At 33.3% G+C, this 19,300-nt stretch overlaps 1 protein-coding gene across 1 annotated transcript; it reads left to right on the top strand.

Annotated features, from left to right (window-relative positions):
* Window positions 1-17,360: 17,360 nt before the first annotated feature.
* Window positions 17,361-17,975, top strand: LOC149537972 (pentatricopeptide repeat-containing protein At3g12770-like). Its single transcript, XM_089802407.1, has one exon. The coding sequence runs from the start codon at window positions 17,361-17,363 to the stop codon at window positions 17,973-17,975; it is 615 nt and encodes a 204-aa protein (XP_089658533.1).
* The last annotated feature ends 1,325 nt before the right edge of the window (window positions 17,976-19,300 follow it).

The following is a 19,300-nucleotide window of genomic DNA, read 5'->3' as shown; positions in this document are numbered from 1 at the left end:
CATGGGAGAAGATTCATATGCTCATATATTTTCTACTTGCTTCTATGCTCTTTCTAGCACTTCTAATCACTTGGAGGATTCGATCGGCTTGGATTCTTGGAAGAATTGCAAATGATGGAGAAGGAAGAGATTTTCTATGGACTTCTGAGGCATGGCAAATTAGCATCAGTCTCCAGGTGCACTCATGATATTTTCATATTTCCTTTGCACTCTTTCTCTTCCTGTCTTCATCATATCTATTTTATGTGTCTGAATACTCTCTATGATTGAATCTACTATTTGAAATTGAAATCAAGATATTTTATTTGGTTGAGACGAAAACAATAGAAAAATCTTAGATCCAATTAAGGAGAAATAATTAGATCTTAATCGGGTTTGGATTCGAATTTATAGTAAGAAATTAGATAGACAAGATTTAGAATTAAAATAAAAATTTTATGGTGAAAATTTGAATGATTAGATGTAATTTTGCTATCAATTATATTTTTAGATGCATATGAACAAACCCTTTTATGGTTAAATTTAGAGAACAATTATTTTAATAAGAAATTCTTAATTCATCACAAATTGTCATGTTGCTGCCTCTTGAATAGGCTCGAATTCAGTCATTCATATTTTTTTATCGGGATCGAATTTATTCGACCGCTCCAATCAGAATCAGCGCAACTTGGCCCTCTCCAACATATTTAAATTTCAGCCCGGTCCAACGGTTCATTAGGGAGATATGGCCATCGTACTGGGACTGTTTTATTCAAGAATGGATGTCTCTTCATTTTCCATAACCAGGAGTTCTTTATACTTAAACTTCACAAAAATAATATATCAAAGTAATATAATTAAAATTTAATAATTATTTAATTAGTCTAAAGACTAATAAGAATGTTCTAAATGAATTAATAGAAATTTTTAATGTAAAGTTTGTGGATGGAGCTGATGGATAGAGGTATTGAATTCAATAGAGAATGGATGGCTTTTAATATTAATTATTTAATGTATATTAAATACTATTTAATATATAGGTAAGAGGTGGTAAAAGTGTTTAATGATGATTATTAAGAGACTCAAATTTTAATGATATTGGATATATATTTAAATAAGAATTATTATATTGACAAGGAGTCATAATTACATTATAACATTGTTATAACATAGCTACGATTTGAATTATTGATATGCCTTTAAGATTAGTTAAATAATAACTAATGGGGCTTATGAAAATATAGTTTGATGAGTTTATTATTTATTAATGTTTGTTAGGTCTAACAAACTATTAATAAATAATGGTTTAAATAGTTATCAACAAATTTGATTAAAGATAATCTATTGAAAATTATTTAATGAATTAAAGATATTATTGCAATCTTTCCTTATTAGAATCTTATTAATATGCATTAGTTTTATATGGTTTATTATCTAATCTAATTAAATCAAATTTAATTAAGATTAGTTAATATTAGAAGAAGTGTAGTTAATTATTAGTCAATCTAAGTAAATAGATTAAAAGAAAAGAGATTTTAATATAGTTTATATAGTGGACTTTTTATAATGTATATTGAATACTATTAAATAATTTTAGAGTTGTTTAATGAAGATGATACTGCTAAGAATTTAAAAATTATTTATGTTAAAATCTACAATGAGTCTTATTGATTTGTGATAGGGATCTTTTTCAAACAACTTTTGTATAGATAAAATATTATTAGAACAATTAGAAAATGGAGTCTAATGGTTGATTTTAATATTGATTAAATAATTGTAAGATGATAATTTATATTATGTTGATTTAAATTTAGAAATTCTAAATGATATTAGATTAAGATTGAATTATTATGTTATTGGTTAATAAGTTTGAATACCTTAATGGTATTAAAAGTTAGCTAATGAAATTCTATGTAAAAGTTCTCTAGATTGATTATTTATAGTTATGATAAGTTTATTATTATTAATGTTTGTTGGGTGTCTAACAAACTATAAATAAATAATAGTATAAATAGTTTAAATAGTTATCAACTAATACGAACAGAGTTACTCTAAAGGAGATTAGTTAATGATCGAAATACTGTAAAAGATATTAATCAAATTGAATTGGTTAATAATTTGAAGGATTATCAGTTAACTGAATCAACGTACATAGGGAAAACTTATTTGAGATAATAATACCTGGTATTGAGGATTTATTATAACTTGTTATTATTAAAATATAAATGAGAACATTGTTGCAGAGTGATGTATGTGATCTTTAAAGATTTAATAATAAGATTCCCAATATAGCTTGTCATTAAATATTAACAAGTTATTATTATTGAATTTTTAATATGATCATTTGAGTATTGAATTATAGTTGACTTTTAACTTACAGAAGTCTAGTTAGTTATTAGTCAACTGATGTTAATTAGAACGTTCCTATGGTTATACAATTATTAATTAAATCAATTAATGAGAGTTAATTAGATTTAATTAATAATTAAGTTATGTAATAGAGATTTATTTGATATAATTCTTTTAACGAGATTGTAGATTATCTATATTGAAGTTGATAAGTCTTATTCTTATGTCTTGAATTATGACTTTAGATATTGTATGGTTGTCAACGATGGTGACGATTAAATTCAAAGACTCAAACTTTAGTAATACTTAATTAAGTTTTTAATTGAAAACTAAAAAGATGTTAATAGGTCATGGATGGTGTACCTATGTTAATGGATTGAGATAAATAAAGTTATAATCTCTTATTCGAAGAATGATAATTGGTCCTCTTATAATATAATGAATAATGATCTTAGAAAAGTTGAAAGGTTAATCAATTAGAATATGAATCATGGTTAAATAAGAGAACAATTTAATTAAAGGTCAATGATGATCAGTTTAGTGAATATTTAACCTTAAGTTATTCTTTAAATGTAATTCTTATTAATGGAAGGATAATGTTATCGGGGAACAAACAGGTTGACTTGTAGCTCAAATGATGAAACTTAAGACACTTGAAAATATACTTGCAAACAGAAAACTAGAAACCTCTATACTTAATTCAACTATGTAAGATAGCAAAATCAAAACATGTGTTTGCATCGTGTATTTTTTATGCTTCTTGTTTTGAGATTTTGGGTTGACTAGTGTTGACCAGTCTTAGGTTGTTACCAGAGGCTCGGGGGTTATGAGATGTGTTGGCATGTTGATCTTATTTGGTCTCGATCTTTATAAGCCCAACCATGGTATTGTGATCGTATGCTCTATGAAATGTTTGTATTTACTGATTGTTATTGTTCATCAGTCTTCATGTGTGAAGCTGAGATGTATGCGTATGAGACACTTGAGTTAATCATTTTTGAGTCATCGATCAATTATCCTTGGATTACTTTCTAGTCACCATGATGGGACTAAAATTGTGGATTTATTCTTGATGATGTCATGTTGTGACATGTTTGACTCAACATTTTGGAGTCTTCGATCAGTATGATTGAGATATATTTTGGTTATTGAGAACCAATGGATACTTATGATTATCAGTGATGCCTTAAATTGCCAATAGAGAATTGTTGTGGTCATGATTTTCTATAGATGCTTTTCGGATGCTCATGGAGATTTGATGATTCTTATCTTGGAGATTTGATGATTCTTATTATGGATATTTGATGCTTATTTGATGATTCTTTTTATGGATTATCTTTTGGATTTTCTTTACAGTCGCTTGTACAGAACTGTGGTGATTTATGATTCCATGAGCCTAGGGTAGGTAATCTACTTGTAGTGTCGGGAAGTGGCTTGCAATGGGAGTTGGGGCCCTAAGAGGCTGCTAGGGTAACTCATTGTAAGTTGGATTAATAAGTGATAACATTCACACCTAATACTAATTGAATGAACCTAAAAAGATAAGAGTTTTGGTTATCGCCCATGCCTTGAGTGCTTGTATAGGCTAGGATGGGAGTAGTGAGAACGCATGGTTGCGACCTTACATTCCATAGTATGCCTTGTCAATATGAGAGGATACTAGTGGCCGCATGAGATCTGTATGGACCCGTGGAGTTTAGCTAACTGCCAGGGTAACTTGTACGAGATAAATGCGATGACACTTTCCCACTTGCAGAGTAGGTTTCCTACATGTCATTGTGTGCCTCTAGGAATTAGATGTCAATTTTGTGTGTGTTGGAACCTTTGAGTTAGTATACTTTTAGGATTCCTGAATTATAGGGATTTATGCTATGTGATTTTGATAACCTATTTGGGACTTGAGATTATCTCCTCAGCATGGTGAGAGTGGACCACTTAGGTACCACATGGTCGGGTGGTAGTGTATTTTCCACTCTTATCATTTGAGATTCATTGAGACATCGTGGCTGATACATCCTTCATGATGGTGGATATGTATCCTTTCATTGATGATTAACATATGTTAGATGATGTTATCTTATGCTTATATTTGCATGTTAGATTGCTTTCTACATATGATGTTGTATATGTTAAGAGTGACATTCCTATTATGTTAATACCGATGATCTCTTCGGTGATTTGGGATGTTATGCACAGAGGGATGGCTAGGGCCCACGATGGTCCAATGATGCTATTAACGGTTGGGAGGAACCGTGCACTTAGTTCATTTTGTTTGATCTTTATGATGGATGTATATGTCTTCTATGATGATGTATCATGTGATTATCTTTACTTTGATGTATCATGAATTAGAATAGGATGATGTACCTTATTCTACATATGTATATTTTTTGAGCTTGTCATACCCTGTGACATGTACAAAGGATGAATGAGCATTTGAAATGTAATATTTAAACATTGGACTTATCATTATTATTTCATGTGGATGTTGTACTAGATGGATTCATGTATGTTAGTTAGTTAGATGTAATTCAACGTTAAGGGATCTTTAAAGAATGTAATCGGTTATGTATGTTATGTTTACTTTCATATGGACATTGCTATTGCTTCCGTTATTAAGTAAAAGTTATATGTGGTATTTACTTTCATGTTATTAAAAAAAAAATGTTACCAAATTTAGTGAAATTCTAGGTTAATTCTTTGGATCCCTTGGCGGGGCATTACAGAAGGCACGATGTAATGAGTGTATTTCTCTCTTGAAAATGATTATCCAGATAAGGCAAAAGAGGCAGTTGAAGTAAAGATTTTGAAGAAAGGAACTAAACCCTTATTTGAATGGCTCAAGGGTATGCAATTCAAGCTAGAGATGATTCAAGAAGCTAAAAAAGGACTGAAAGAAATAGAAGATAAAGTGAAGAGAACTCAAGATAGGGCATTTGAACTGATGAAGGGATTACACACTGATCCACAAGCTAGTGGTCAAGGGAGAGCCCTTATTGAAGTAGAGATAATGAAGAACAAATTCTCTATGTATTTAAGTAATCTGTCAGGAATGGCTTCAAGCATCCAAAATAGAGTGACAGAGCTACAGACACTGGGTGGATGCATACACGCAGCTGCTAAAGAATTGACAGGACATCTAAATGCTATGAAAGAATTGGCTTGAGAACACTCCAAATGGCTCTTAAGATTCACTAATGCACATGTGCCTAGTCATGAGGAATTAGTTCCCATTATAGTCGCTGCCAAGGCATATAGGGAAAAATTTGAAATGGGGAAGAAGTCTAAATGATTTGATGATGCCTCTTGTTCACCTTCTTTTGTGACTTCTACCAATTTTGTAAATTTTGTAATATGATAAACTAGCATCTTGCCATTTGTCATCCTCAGAAGATGAACCAATTAAAATGCCTATTGTAATAGTCATCTCTCAACTCTATAAGTATAAAGTTTAATGATTAATAAAAGGTCGGTAAAATTTTTGTGTGAAGTACTATTTGTTGCAGAGATAATTGAATGATATTTTATTTTGAATCATTTTTCATTCCAGTACGTATTGTGATTAGTTAGTATTTCCTTTCTGTATTGCAAACAACTAAGGAAGACCTGAGTTTCATTTCCCTGTTTTCCAGACTACCAATGAATGTAATAAGTATTGTTATAATTCATTCGAGGAAAGGATTCTGTTAGTTTTTCCCAATTCATCAGGTGTATTTTAGATCTGAGTTTAACTTAGTTTAGCATCAGTTGATTATGCAAATGGATTTATGGATTCATAAGATATGTGGATACGTGAATCTGTTTCAGTATTGAGAAGTCTTTCTTGCCTGAATTAAGTTCTAGTTAGGCTTAATTTGGTTTGCCTCTTCTACTCTTGGGTTAAGAGCATACCCGCATTAGTTTTAGGAACAAAACATAATTCCTTGGATATCATTCACATAGGGAGCTATAGCTACCAATTCAGAGAGAAACCAATAATTACAGACCGGCTTTTCAATTGTTGTATTCAGATATTATTCCTAATTTGAGGTATTACGAGTCATATTTTCACAAGAAACAAGAAAGGATAAATCTGTTTACCAACACTGATAAAGGAAATAAATGGAGAGTAAGAAAAGAAAAAGAAATTGTACAAGTCCTTTTGAAATTTTCATCAATTCCAAAAGAAGACTCTGAACATTTTAAAACATTTTGTTGGAGACAATTGCTCCCTCAAAAACACTTTTGTGATATCTATGTAGATATAAGATTTAACAAAGAAGACATTGGAACCAAATTAATACAAAATTATATAAGGTTTGGCATGTTGACTATATCGATTAGGTTGAAGATGTCTTAGAAGAGGAAAATGAATCAGTTGGTGAAATAGATAAACATGATTCATTACAAATGAATGAGAGGGAATTTTCATCCCAATTGAGCTTTTGTAAGAGTTCCAACTTAAATGATCTTGACATGTTGAGAAAACATGACTTTGGCAACAACCATACATAGGAAGACCACAATGTTCCTTCCAATTTGCATAATGCTACCATTTAGTTTATACATATAAACTAGATGGTTGGATTGGTTATTCACCCATCTACCTCTACCTACACTAATAGCTACAAATTATCAGTTCATCAATAAATTGCACTCTCTATTATTATAAATCACTCTACATATATTTTTTCCATGCAACCTTTATACATCATCATACAAGTAACTGTTAGAGTTCCATAAAATCCTACCTTATTAGTTACATAAGAAATGCACTACAAAATTAAATGCTCAATAACCAACCCACTCCTTTTCTTGCATCAACATGCATTGTGACATTCAATTAATATTCATTAGCTATACATTCAACCCTCAAAATTCCAATTCAAGAAATGAGACCACTATGGGGACAAGCATTGACAAAATTCCAATAAGACATGAAAAATATTTAATACATTTTAATATATTAAATGAGTTTCATAGGTGCCAAACCACTACTAAAAATTGATTCTAGAATATGTGGAGCTATACCCCAAAAATAACACATTTGCTTTGGTGACATGTTTATGATACTTGTAGGAGACTATTGAGTTGCCATTTTGCATTATGCTAAATGACAAGAATCCTTTCAAATTCCTCTCTTGAAAAGCTAATTGAGGATCAACTCCAAGGTTCCAAGCAATCTTGCGACCTACTGAAATCTGCTCAATTGAAGATAAATGTGTATGTTCATGAGGAGGCCTTTGTTTGTTTGAACCAATTTCAGATTAGTTGTTTGATTTTCTATTTCAAAAGTAACTAGAAAAGAGATATATTTTTTTGTATTTTCTATTTTATGATGAATGCAACAATATGAATTCCTATTTTAACCAAGTGCTAGGAAAGAAAATAACAAGATATGATAATGATAGATTAAAGAAAATAACTTGAAAGGGAAATTCCTAACAGACATAAACCATAGTAACAACACATCTGCAAGTTAAATGACTGAAAAGATTGGGTAGGAAACTAATGAAAATAGAAGCAACACTTCCTAAATTACACTGATATAATTGTCGATGGGAACTCAATAATAACCAAAAGATGTTCCATGTCTCATCAAATCACAAGGCCATGGAAAGTGCACTCATTTGAGACAAGAAGCTATACAAGAACAATGGGTGATTCTTTCTCCAGTTCATTACATCAATGTAATTCATTAACACAAAGCAAATACCAAAACTAAAAGATCACACAATCATAACAACACAATAAAACCATTGGCTCCATTATTATTCATGAATATGCATTCACAAAAATAACACACTCCAACAAGAATAACTACACTCGAAATGAGAGCACCAATAACATGTATTATTGCATCAAAATAATTTCTTGGAGTGCATATTACATCCATGTATTTATAAGAAATCATCTCCTTTTTTTTTTTTTGATAGTGAGAGCTCTTAGAATGAAAATACATGCTAAAAAATAATAAAATAAATCTAATTATATGCAAACTAACTCTCTAAATGGTGCTAAGTAGGTCTCTACACTTGTTTATATCAATTAATGGGTGTATGCACCTTTGCATGACATAAAACAATAAAAGAAGAAGAAGATAAGAAGATAGAAGCCTTGAGATGATCTAAGAGTGATTGAGAGCTCTAAAAATGGAAGCTCAGCCTTCTCTAGGAATTTCTAGGAGGAACTACCATCAAAATATATTTTCAATGCATGAAGTGCTAAAAAAATAGCAACTTCTAGTTAACTGTCAGTGCATTGTTTCTTCTTTAAAAATTGTCAATGCACCTACACACCTTGATGATAGGTTCCAAAAATAAAAAAACATTCCTAAGTGTCAAAATTGAATTTCCAACATCTAGGGTTTCTTCCCCTTTATGCCAAAATGATGTTTGGATGTTTTCTCTTGAATTTCTCTTTTATCTTCGCTACTTGGATAGCTTTTGGAAAATCCAAAGCCCCATATTTATCTTTAACTAACTGCAAATAGTTACTAAATTCTATCAAGTTTTTGCAAAACCCTCAAGTTTAGTGTTTAACTCCAACAATACCTCTTCAATCTTGAATTCTTGTCTTATGTCTTTATCTAATGAAGCATCTTTGAAAGTTCCTTTGAATTGTTGGACCACTAATTGTGCCACAATGAGCTTGGTTTTAGAATCATCTTCAAAAATCTCAAGGAAAGCGACATTGTAGTACCTTTCCTCTTCAAAAAATTTCTCTTGAGTTTGATCTCTTATCCTCTAGATATCTATGTGTAGTCTATCCATCACTTTATTTCTAGCTGATATCTTTTCAATCTAATCATAGAGCTTGTCTAGCTCCTTAGTAGTGAATACCTCCATCAACGTATGATACCTTTGCCCTTTTATTAATTTCAGCACTTTTAGGTCTTTAGTCCAAGTATGTACCTCATCCATTATCCCAAAATCTTGTTTGATATGGAAACATGCTTATCAACACACGATTGGATGTGGTGCAATGGTTCAAGTTACCCTATATTATCTGCACACCTTTCTCTTCAAAATTGTCACACCATTGCTGACATGCTTCCAAAAATGGGTCTAACTATGTCATCCCCATGACTTTTCTCTCTAATGTCATAACAAGAGTAATCTTTGGATTATCTAGCTCAATTGGGCTCATAACCTCGTACAAATAGCCTCTTAAAAGCTCATTTTGTTTCCAAAGTGCTATAAATTTAGACTCATCCTAGTCCATATGTCTGAACACCTTCGTCATCCTTGTATTGATCATCACTTTTGTAGTGTCTATAGTGGGTCTCCCCAGAATGACCTCCTTTATTTAATAGTCCCTAGGAGTTAGTTGTTTGATGTTAGCATATAGAGGAGGAATAGATATATGTGCAAGCAAGTCCTAATCTTGGTTCTTCATTATGAAGGCCAGTGTTCACGCATCACCGTAGGTGGCTCAAGCTTCTTGATTTCTTTCACTAATTATCTCATTCCCTCCTTAGCTATCAAGTCTAGCTACTTTTTCTAGTGGAACGTGGCCTCTCTCTTAAAGCATATCAATGTGGTGCCCATAGGAGACATGTACTTTGCTAAAGAGGTTGTTTCTACTACAGGCCCCTTTCCCTTATCAGTCCTCTCTAGAGTCTTCTCTCATTGAGAAAGATCTATAGTTGGAGTCTCTATATTTTGAGGAGTTTTTTGAGGCTCTTTAGGTTTTTCCCTTCCTCAAATACTTCATTGAAATACAATTTTTGGGGCTCCACTTCCTTTGTCACTTGTTCTTCTACTTTTGTGACCTAAGGAAGTGGAGTCACTAATATGTCAAGTCCTAAGATGGTGATGGTAGAATGCCTAGAGGTCCTTGAGGTAGAGGCCATAATTAATTACATTACTCTTCTAAGGATTCACTCATGGGAGTATCTCTTATCTTCTCTCCCACCATCTTGGTGCTGACTGGCATGAAGTCAAAGTTAAAGAGATTGAAGACATCAGTTTCTTTACTTTCCATAACTGCTATCCACTTCTACTGCTCATGTCTCAATTTTGATACCTAGATAGACTCCCTTGGAGTAGATGGAGGTGTCATTGTTGAACTTCTTCTCCTCTCCTTCTTCATTTCCCTTGCTAAATGGGTCCATTGGCTTAGGGGGAATATTCAATCTACTCCCCTTCTTCTTCTATCTCCACTTCCAAGATTATCTTGGGCACTTGTGGGGATGAAGTGTTTTTCTTCTTTAATCTTCTCCTCTGTGTTCCCACCATAGTTGATTCAACCCTTTCCTTTTTGGGAGTTGAGGGGGAGGATTCTTCCTCTTGTGTTGTCACTAGTGGCACTATCTATTCCTCTACCTACTCTTCTTGTACCTATTCTAGTCATGAAGGCACTTGTGGCTCTTGTGCAGGCTCTTGTGCTTTAGGCTCATCTTGAGGCTCTACTTATTCAGGCTATACCTATTCTTGTTGAGGCACTCATGCCTAAGACATTTGTTTATTTTCCTTTATAGGTAATCTTTTCCTTTTTTTGGTGCCCTTATCATCCCTGAAGTACTCAATTTCCCTCTCATGTTGGTGTACTATTTCTAGCCTTACTAGGGATTGAGCAATGAAGTTTAGCACTATGACTAACACACCTTTCCTTTGATTGGCCATGCAGTAGCTTGTAGGGGAATATCCTGAGGAATTAGATCCATTTTGAAAGGTTTTTTGATCCATTCATTTTTCATTTGAACTAGATACCTAGCCCAATGATTGATATCTACATTCTCATCTCTCCCTATTTTTGCATTCATTATCGATCGGTCATAGATCTTGTCCCTATTGTATAAAGGATCCAAGATAACTTTACTATCCTTTTCCACAACTATTAGAGAAATATTTGTCTTCAATACTTTTTCTACTAGATATAGAGTCATCCTACAATAATCCCTTATCTGGATATCAAAATCAGCTACTATATTCATCCAATGATCTTCTAATGCATCCTCATGTACAAACTACTTTCTTGCTAGATGTTGTACCATCTTGATGTTGTCAAATTAGGGGAAAGGGGAGTTTTACTCTTCTAAGGGATATTGATCCCATTCAGAATCAAAGGTCATAATATATTGCTTTTGTTTCAACTTAAAAGCACCAATTGTGATGGGCCAGACCCATGTCTTCTTATGTTGTCTTCTCACTTTTTCATATGTAGAATTGAGTTGGCATGCAATCTCCAATAGGATCAACCTATGAGATGGATATGTTAGGAGCTTCTTTGGGTTTTCTAGAGTACCAACTAACCTAAGATAGGTGAATATTTTAAATTGAATGTAGTAAGCACATATCTCTATGATCCTAGCTATTGCTTCTAATGACATCCTTTTTTCATAATCACATTCTGTGAATTTGATGATTACATAGATGAAGAAATTATTCACCATCTTGTATTCCACACTTTTCTCTAAGAGTTTCTTCTTCAACAATTATGGATACACTACATAGGGCCAAGCATTAGCATCCTACATGCTCCCTTTCTTGTAGAGGCTTGGGTAGTCTGTGGTTCTTACCACTAGTAAATACACCATATATGATGTCATGTAGAATCTTGTATCAGCTTTCATGGCTATAAGTTTCTCATGCAAATTATCACTAAGGATAGTATCCCAATCAATCAACATATTTGTCATCCTAATGGTTTCTATAAAGTGGACCATCCAGGTTTGACAATTTCTTTCTATAGGAAGTCCCATGTCTCTACTCAAACACACAATTTCATATCCAATATCATCATTCATATATCCCCTTGTCATGTCAACTTTACTGACTCTGCGAGCCACTAGTGTTCAGTCAATCAGGAAACATGACTGAATTATTTCTCTAACCTCTTTTTCATTCTTTTGATACCATCTCTCTTCTCTATCATAGGTTATCTTAAAATATTGGTCTACCCTAGGAAGATGGAATACCTTCTTAATATTTCTTGGTTAGAGGTTTAGGACTATCTTTCTTGTAACACTCTTAACGACCTTCTTTTTAGTCACATAGTTGTCTGCAAGAGTCATTATGAATTCTAAGGATTGGATAGATGTTAGATGTGATGCTACATTAACAAGGCCTGATTAGATAAGTTTTGAAACCATTGAAGATCATTCTTTAGGTTTGTTATAGATCATAAGGAACATGTTCTAGTCTATATGCCCAAGTTCTATGTCTATGATCTTAGCATATCCATCTTGAAACTAGGATTTCCTTGGTGGCCCTTGGTACTTGAATACTACTAGTTTTGGAGATATCTTTTCTGTCATTGAAGAGGATGATGATGCCATCTTATATGTACAAGAAAGGAAATATTAGTTGGAAAGATAAAATTTGACCTAAAATAAACCCTAATTGACCCCAAAATAGGAAAAAATTAGTTAGAATGCAATCAAAACTAGTTAATCCCCCTAGAATGCTCTACTATGCACTTCAGTGCACCTAGTTTACCCTTACATGTGTGCAAGTGCACTAATTAGCTTCTAATTTGCCTTTTGTGTGTAGTTGCGCGCGCGCACACACACACACACACACACACACACACATAGGTAAGGTGCATACATGCACATGTGCACAACTCTACACATGTACAATGCAAATGCAATGTGGGGGGGAGAACTTAAGCTTTGATTGTTTTGATGAGAACAAAAAGTGTGCACATGCATAGCTTGAGGGGGTGTGCATGTGCACACTTCCTTAATGATTTAGGATCTTGGATTTAGGCATTTCATTGGTTTGGGTGTTTAAGTTTGTTAGAAAAGGTGTGCACATGCACACCTTGGGGAGGTGCTATTACTATTGTGCCTTAGGTTTTAGGTTGTGTTAGGTTTAGCTTTTGTTATGTTTGGAAGGTGGAGGTGTGCATGTGTATACATTCATAATGGTTGGAGTTAGGTTTCTTTTATGTTTTAGGTCTTTGGTCTAAGTGGAGGTACGCACATGCGAACCTTCATGATGATTGCTTGGTTTGTTGTTTGCATATTGGGGAGCAATGAAGATTCATACATTGAAAGGTTCAAGGGAGAAGAAAGAAAGTGAAGAGGGACAAGGGGCTTAAGAGTTTTATATAGACCCTGAGCCCTAGTGCACATCTCCACGGGTGTGTATCTTCGTGGGTGCGTACCTTCATAGGTGTGCTTTTGTGCACTGTGCACATGTATGCATGTGCACAAGTGTGCTAGTGGGCACTAAAGCACATGGAAGTTCAAAACCCTCATCTTTTTATCTAGACTATGATTCTCTAGACTACCCCAATTAGATACTGGGGCTTGACCTGGACTCTTGGGGGAGTCCAAAAGTGACCCAGACTCTAGACTAGGAGTCTAGTAGAGAAAAATTTACTAGGGGGTCCCCATTTCTAGGAGAAATGAGATGTGTGTTGTGAGACCACAACAATGACCTTCCCAACTTACACTTGTTATGGATAAACTATCTATGCACTACACACAAATACCAAAAAAGTTTGGCACAATTTTAATATAGATGTAACATTGCAATGTATATTTGGAAATGAAGGTGATGATCCAATTCAAATATATTTTTTCCAAGCACTACAAAACATGCACAAAACATAACCAATGATACATGATTGGGAGTTGTTAATGGATCACACAAATAAGAACCTCACATGAAATGAACAATTTGAGTTTGACCAAGAAACAGATTTGTTTAATACAAATGAACAAGTATCACTCCACAACAACAAAAGTTCTAAAAAACTAAATGTCTCAATTGCACTTTATATTGTGATAAATGGACATCGCGGGCTTGTGGAATTCATTGATGATGACCAACTACCTAGAGAGGTTTTATTATGTAACCATCAATGTGTTTTGGTCATAAAAAACCTCTAGGTCATAGATATTATGTAAACTTTAATGTGTAATGCTTACTACAAACCTCTGAGTCACAACTAGTCTTTCAAATGGATCTCACGGAGAGGTGAAAGATATAGTGTATCAATGCCTTACCTTCAACCCAATCTCTAGATTCAAATACTTCTAAGGACTCCATATAGAGCTTTCCTTCTCTTATGAGCACTTTTGCAAGATGAAAAAAAATACCATACAATATTATTAGGAAAAAAACACATCTGCACTTGATCTCGCATAAAAGCTAGAGCTGTGAAGTTGCTTCTATAGAAAATGGTAAAGTTTGAAATTCTAAAACTCTCCCTCTGTTCATTTATTGGTTTATTTTTTTGGCTTCCTAAGTAATCCATTACTCTTTTTAACAAATTGACATTTTTTGAATTCAAAGAAGGTGTGCACACAAAAATGTTGAACAAGACAATATCAAGTATGTTAAGATACATTTTCAATGCCTTCTAAATAATACTATTTATAAATTTTACACCATTCAATCATAGGTACATCCTCTTATCAGTTAAAACCAATTTTATTTTATGTATAGGTTTTTTTTGGCTAGCCATGAATAGGACTCAAATTCTATTTGTATTTACATACAAAAAATACTTATTTCAATAATTGTACATTTCAAACCAACTCTTGAAATGAGATGTCATTTATTAAATACACTTATATTTGTACAATTTCACAACTTCCACATATGTTAGTCCTGTATATATGCCTCAATTATTTAAAATAACTGAATTTTATGTTATAAATTTTAAATCCTTCCTTTAATTCTACATTTCTTTAATTTTTGTTTAAAAAAATTTATAGACATACCCTTGCATCTCTTTTTGGTTGCTTTCAATAGTTTTGAAATTATTGAAGTTGAAGTCTTTAATTGATAGGCTATTATACAAGAATGCCTAATCTAAAAATGTAATGTCACACTCATAAAATGAAAACTACTAGCCAAAAGGTTGTCAAAAAAAAAATAGCCAAGTCAATAATCAAAAACTTTGGGAAATTGTTACATTTATGTATTTTGCAAATAGTTTAATGGAATAAATGTTTGCATTAATTATGTCATCCAAGCTACAAAAGATGTTGCATAAAAAATGAGGAGGCGGTGGTGTATGTGGTATGAGAAGACAAATTTGATCAATTTTTAAGTGAGATTGCATGGTATAATGACCACAAACTAGAAACTTAACTGAAACATTGAAATGCTCAAATTTATGATGCACTAAACTAAATCATAATAACTAGCAATCGCACCTTAGTGTGCAATGGGTACACCGTAGATATGTGGAAGGTAAACTAAGTATTTGTTTGTTTGTGTCTCTCCCTCTCCATATTTCATGTCTCTAACAATCTATATATATTTCTTTATGTTTTTAATCCCATTTTATCGCTCTATCTTCATCTCTATTTATATCTTCCTCTCCCCTATCCATATCCCTCTTCTTTACGATCTTCATCGAATATAGGGAGGCTTACTACATGGAGGATGAGTTTTGAGAGGGGCCACTCTTAAATATTATATAAAATTAAATTTGAAAAAAAAGTCATTATATTAATAACAATAAATGAATCACTTTGGGTGTTGCATAGACAATTGTTGATTTTGCTATCATACCAAAAGTGTATACTAGATCTCATCGGAGATATAGTTGCTATGCCAACAAAAAAGACATATATCCTCATTACGCTCTATGGTATCACTAGTTATAATTTTTAGTATTTTCTAAGAGTTGCTTTAAGTAGATTTACCATGTCAAAATATTCAAGACATTAAAAGCATATGGTGTCATGGACATCTTCCAAGAGTGAATAAGGTTTCCCTTGAATGTTTGTTTTTGTAGAAATGAAAGGGTAACTATGTTGAATTTCCTTAAACCCATTTATGATATAGATTTAAAACACACAATATTTAAATGGTGAAATTTGGAAAAAAATTGTGGTTTGTGTGGGTATTTAAAGATAGAAGAGTCGTTCCTTATGGATATCATGAAAGGTCTGAATGACACAATGGTTTAGTAGTAAATAGAAAAAGATGACATTTAATAAATGAAGATTATGCATAGTTTAATTATTGGTATTCTCGTTGAATATCTAATTTTCCAATTTAAACATTGTTTTGAAATTTTAGTATGTGTTTTTAAAGCTATTATTAATGACTTTACCTTATTATATCACTTAGTTCAAAAAAATTTAATATCAACAATCAATCTCTCTCCTAGTCTCTCTCTAGTTATCTAATTAATTTATCTATATAGTTATTTTTTTTATTTCCGAATCTATCAAACTTGTCAACCCTAAAATTGCAGAATTTTTTCTCACACTTTCAATGGCGATCAAACCAAATTAGGGATCTACCAGTACACAGAGACCTTTAGAAAGTTCAATCATTAAACCTGCCACATGCAATTTCTCTGCCATGATTGGAAGAAAATCTTGGAATTATGCTTCTAAGTTTTCTAATGGAAATTTTGATGCTAAGAAAGTATTGGGTTATAGAATTAACTCTGCAACTGAGAAAGTATTGGAGAATGGATTATAGAGTTAAATCAAGGAGTTGTTATAGCATCCATCGCCGACTCCTCAAAGAAATTATAGACAAGAAGTAAAACAACATAACTTATATGGAAATTATGCATCACTATCCAGCATCTGAAATTTAGGTGTAAACTCGTAATGAAATCATCAAGAAAGGGTAGGCACTTTGAATTAAAAATTATAGAGGACTTTTAGAGTGCTTCGATACCATGCATTGATCTCCAAAAAGATCAAACCTCCATACCAATGATAAGAGAGTACAACATTACGGCAGTCTCTCCTCAACATTACAAGAAGGCAGTTGACCTCATCCTGTGGGGCCCATTTGCCGTTGCACCAAAAGCCATGACTGTTAGTGAACATGGAACACCACATAATTAACCACCTGTGGGTAGGGGAGCGTGTCACATCACCCAACACATCCATGTTAGAAGAAGAATTAGTTGAAACTTAGAATGACAATGGAAAAACAAGAGCACAGAGCTTACATAAAAAAATGCGACATTTGAGTTGAATTTTACACTACTGTCATAGTTATGCTACTCTGCAATTTTTTCTTCGAGAAACTGTTTTAAAATCTAATCATAAACTGCAATGGAAATCACAGTCATCCAACATTTATACACTAAGCAAGTCTACTCAACCAGATGGTATGGCCAACATCAAATTGTATGCTTCAACATTGTATTCTTGTACGAATATCCAAACTTTAAACCAAATCCATACCCAAATCCTCACGTCAGGACTTCGTGGCAAGAATTATTCAGACACTAAACTTGTTGATGTGTATGGTGTGTTAGATGTGTATGGTGTGTTAGGTTATGTGGAGAATAGTCGACAAATGTTTGACAAAATGTGCAAGCCAAAAACCTTTTCATGGAATACAACAATTAGAGAGTATGTCAAGAATGGGTATATTGAGGATGCTATTTCTCTTATTCGACAAATAGATTTGAGTGGAATTCAGCTAGATAATTTCACCTTTCCCTTTGCTCTAAAGGCATGTGGTGGCCTCTCTGCTTTGCAAGAGGGCAAACAAATCCATTGTCGCATACTCAAAGCTCGATTCCAGTCAAACGTTTATGTCGTAGCTTCACTTGTGGATATGTACACCAAATGTAACCGATTAGAGGATGCTCGGAAGGTGTTTGACATAGTGTCTGAAAGAGATGTTGTCTCATGGACTACCATTATTGCTGGGTATGCACAGAATAAATGCCTTAATGAGGCTTTGATTCTCTTCCATGAAATGCAACTGGAGACATAGAGGCCGGATTCAGTTATTTTGATAAGTGTGATGTCAACATGCACCCAATTGGGAGCTCTGCAACAAGGCAAGTTTCTTCATCGTTTTATATTCGAGGGTGGGTTTCAGTTGGTGTTTCGGTAATGAATTCCTTGCTAGACATGTATGCAAACTGTGGCGAGATGGCATTTGCATGGGAGGTGTTTGACAAAATGTGCAATAGAGATGTGATCTCATGGAGTAGTATGGTTGTTGGGTACGCGAAGAATGAAGATTCCAGCAATGCATTGAATCTCTTTAATCAAATGCTATTTACAGACATAAAACCCGACTTTTTCACCATGGTGAGTGTGCTCCTTGCATGTATTAACTTGAGATTTTTGCAACTAGGGCAGGGGATGCATGGGTACATAATTAAAAATGGGTTTAAATCAAATGTTTCTCCAGATTACGCTTCTCCAGAGATTCAATGTTTCTGTTAGTGGTTACCACACATTCTACGCTTTTGTCAGGCCGCTTTATTATGTTCAATATTTGTTGATGCATTCCAAAATCGGCGATGAAAGCGAGCGGCCCGAATGCTTTCAATGGTCGTCTACTCCTTTTTTGAGATTCTAATCCGTCGATCACCATTTTCAGCTCGAATCCATCGTCAGTGTACATCATGCACTAAGAACGATGAAAAGTTGAAAGTAGATCGACGTTTCACATTGCTTCAATGGAAGTCATTTTCTCTCCATGGCTGTCAACTGTTGGATGTCAAACTGAGCCTCTCAACTTCACAGAGGAAATGCCTACGGCATAAATATCCATTAATCTGGCTCTGACCTACTTTCTATGCAATAGAATTGATTGAATGAGGTCTATAGATAACCCACATCATTCCCAATAATTCTTGGCATCGAAACAAAACCCTTCAAAGTCTTCAATTATTTCCCTCTCTTGTAGTACACATTATTTTTAGAAAAATAAGAACATAGCAACATGTAGGTGGTTTCTATCTAGCCATAAATTTAGTAACACTTTCTAGCGGAGTTTCTAAAATAGAATAACATAAGGTGCACCTAGTGAAAACATAGATGCATGTTTCTCATCCACATCATTAATTATTATACTATTTAGTTGTTCATGTTATGTTGATTTTTTATGGCTTTAATTATAAAATCCTATCAAGTTGTCAATGTAGAAAATTTATAGCTATCCTTTAGCATACACTTTATGTGTATTGCAAATTTTCTTGGCAAGCTTTATCATTGGGAAATTTTGGCATTTTCCCACTTCTTGCATAGATTTTCGTCAAATGCATGCATCAAATCATTGGCAAAAAGTTAAAATCAACTTCAAAA

The sequence above is a fragment of the Cupressus sempervirens genome, chromosome 9 (genome assembly GCF_028749045.1).
Source record: "Cupressus sempervirens isolate cs-2001-9-10 chromosome 9, ASM2874904v1, whole genome shotgun sequence".
Classification (NCBI taxonomy): Eukaryota; Viridiplantae; Streptophyta; class Pinopsida; order Cupressales; family Cupressaceae; genus Cupressus; species Cupressus sempervirens.
Note: the sequence above shows the minus strand (reverse complement) of the source record. Positions and strands in the feature narration are given on the sequence as shown.